Below are 3,014 nucleotides of genomic sequence, written 5' to 3'. Positions count from 1 at the left end.
AAATTTGCATTGTTAAATTTAAATTCACATATGTTAGTTTTAACAAAAAAATCAACTTTATTTGAGAATTAGATGTTCCTATTTATTTTTAAACGATCAATGTGTAACATAATATATATAAGCATTTTGTCTTGCAATCACAAGTTCCATTTTCAACCATTGCTTAACTCCATGGTTAAACTATAATATATGTTGTCCTATTTGTAGGAACAACAACATACTTATTTAATGTATTTAAAAGAGCAGATGATTAATCGAAATAAACATTTCTCCAAATTTTATAATTCAATCAGTGTGAGTGTACTTATTACTTTGAAAAACCTTTTTATTGAAGTTCATAAAATCATATAAAAAATAAAATACTATGTCACTTCAAATTTGGAAGAAGGAAACACTTGGTATTCCTTTTTAAAAAAGTCAAAACACATATAAAATTTATTAATATTTAACTCACTTTAAAAGCATAGAAGGTCATTTAACTCAAAAATAACTTCTATATAATAATTCCATACATTCCTCCCACAAATAATAAATATATATATATATATATATAAGTTCAAGATTATATTTAAATATTACAAAATTTTTTAGTTAGCTAAACTTATAGTTACATATATACAATATATATACATAAGAATTTATATTACTTATTAACACCATAATTCGACCCATTATTTGCTTAACTCAAAATTGGTTTCAAAGCCAACTAAAGAAAAACAAAAACAATCTTATTGATATTAGACCAAAACATGGGCATACAAACATAATCACTTACATGGAAGATAATTATTTTAAAAAAATAACTTATTATTGCAACATCAACATATGAAGGGTTTACATAAACAATTAATTAGAAAATCTAAAATACAATAAATGTATTTGGAACAATATCAGTCAATGATAAGACTGGATCCTCAAAAGCAAGAAACAACATCCTCATAATTCATAAAAAATAAACGCCACAATTGTACACATCTAAACGAAATGGTATAAACATATAGTGTATAAATACAAGTGACTACGAAACTCGTATATGCCTAATTAAAACGAAATAATACAAAAGAGAAAACGAAAAAAACAAAAAAAAACAAGAAAGTGTCAACTACACCACAACCCACGCGTTGCGTGGGGAAGCACCTAGTACCCTATAATAACACACTTTTAAGTTTTTCTTCCAAAATCAGCACACATGATCAAATTTTCCAAAACTAGCATTTATATATTGAAATTATTATTTAATTTAAATAACAAATTATTATTTTTTAAATCAAATTGATGATCTTAGATCTCCAAGCTCCAGCGAAACTTGCGGTTAAGATTTTGAACTAAGATCTTCATATCTTTTCAATTAAGTGTCAAAATTGATCGACTGAAACCAATACAATAAAAATCCACATCAATAGCATCTTCACTCACCAGATTCCGATCGAAGATCAGAGTTTAATTAAGCTACGGCACTTTCGTCGTCTATGATAGTGAATACGGCGACGGAGAATCCTTCGAGTACAATTACGATGGATGATTGGGGGAAAGTATCAGCGGTTTTGTTTGATATGGACAGTGACGGTGTGCTTTGTAACAGTGATGAGCTTTACATTTTCCTCCGTTGATGTTTTTTGCTGAGATGGGAGTTAAAGTCATTGTGGATGATTTGATTCCTCTTACGGGAACAAGTAAAAGGCTTGGCAAATCAATTTTGAATCTGTTTTCATGTTAATGTGTGTTTAGATTGGTTTTGTTGATTTCTTGGGTTGGGCAATGCACACTTGAAACCATGTCATAAAGTTGTATCTGACTATTTGAGCGTTCAGGTTGCAACGGAGATGCTCATGATGTTTTTAGGAAAAACCATCCTGAATTTAAAAAGATCCTTCCTAAACATCATTCAATCATTTGAGAATTGGTGTTCTGTAGAAGGTTGTTGAGTGGAGAAAGATGAGGAAACGATTTATAAGAGTCAGAGAAGTTCATCATTGTCATTGGTTTCAATGTCGTCGACTTCTTTGGCTTGTAGTTTGCAGGTTTAGCGCTAGAGCAAAATTAACAATTTTAAACTTGAATGTATTATGATCATCCTACTTCACTATGATCTCGCATCTTCGTTTAAGGTGTCAATTGATATATCATGGTTTTTGTGGTTTTTAACCATGATATAAGGAGTCTTTTAGAGTCTTTTGATGTGTTTTTAGGTTCTTTGGGAGTCTTTACAGGTTTTCTAGGATTTTGGCATGGATGGAGCAAAGTAGAGCAATTTGGATCATTTTGGAGCATAAATCTTGAAGACTCAATTTGGACTCGGATCAAAGAAATGACATCGATCGACACCACTTAGGACCATTGATCGACACCCTCTTTAGCCGATGAAAAAATCACAAATTTGGGAATTTTACAAAGTTGCCCAAAGTCTTCTACAATTGCAACACAAGTCCCTGACGTGTTTTTAGGATATATATATATATAGTATTTTTAGGGGTGAGAAACCCTTAAGTTATTTTCTATCAGTTTTTGAGAGAGAGATTATTGAGAGCTTTTGGGAGAGAAGGATCTGATTTCATATGTAGAGAGAAGATTTCTAAAGTCCCTCTTTTTACTTTTAATATCTATTGCATGTTATTCAGAATTATGATTTGTTCTTCATTAAACATGTCTGAGTAATTTGCTTATTAGGTTTAGGGTTTTTCATAGGGTTTTTTATGGCTTATTAGATCTGTGATTTTTAGGGTTCTTTATCTTTTATGATCTTCATCCTTGGTTGTTCTTCATAATAATTCTTGATTAATCACCTAGAATTATTATCTTAGAGAAATAAATTGATAAAAAAAAATTATTAAACGTCCGTACGAGGTTTTTTCTCCCAGGCACACTCCCCGAGGAGCCATGAGAAAGTCTTTTATCCAGATCTCAACCACCCCTTTCCACCAATAACGACTGAGTTTACCCTTTAACCGCTGGTCCAACGACAGCTTCTTCGAGCATCCTTTTCAAATTTCTCCTCGGTAATCCTAGATCTCCAA

At 31.1% G+C, this 3,014-nt stretch overlaps 1 protein-coding gene across 1 annotated transcript in view; it reads left to right on the top strand.

Annotated features, from left to right (window-relative positions):
• Positions 1 to 1,610, top strand: part of LOC147921168 (uncharacterized) — a 5,614-nt gene extending 4,004 nt beyond the window's left edge. The window contains exon 5 of the mRNA XM_087501380.1: positions 1,477 to 1,610. Within this exon, the coding sequence (XP_087357506.1) occupies positions 1,477 to 1,610 (134 nt within the window). The remainder of the gene's footprint in view (positions 1 to 1,476) is intronic.
• The last annotated feature ends 1,404 nt before the right edge of the window (positions 1,611 to 3,014 follow it).

The sequence above is a fragment of the Camelina sativa genome, chromosome 19, assembly GCF_030686135.1.
Source record: "Camelina sativa cultivar CO46 ecotype springtype chromosome 19, ASM3068613v1".
Taxonomy (NCBI): domain Eukaryota; kingdom Viridiplantae; phylum Streptophyta; class Magnoliopsida; order Brassicales; family Brassicaceae; genus Camelina; species Camelina sativa.
The sequence above is the reverse complement of the archived record's forward strand: the minus strand, read 5'-3'. Positions and strand labels throughout refer to the sequence as shown.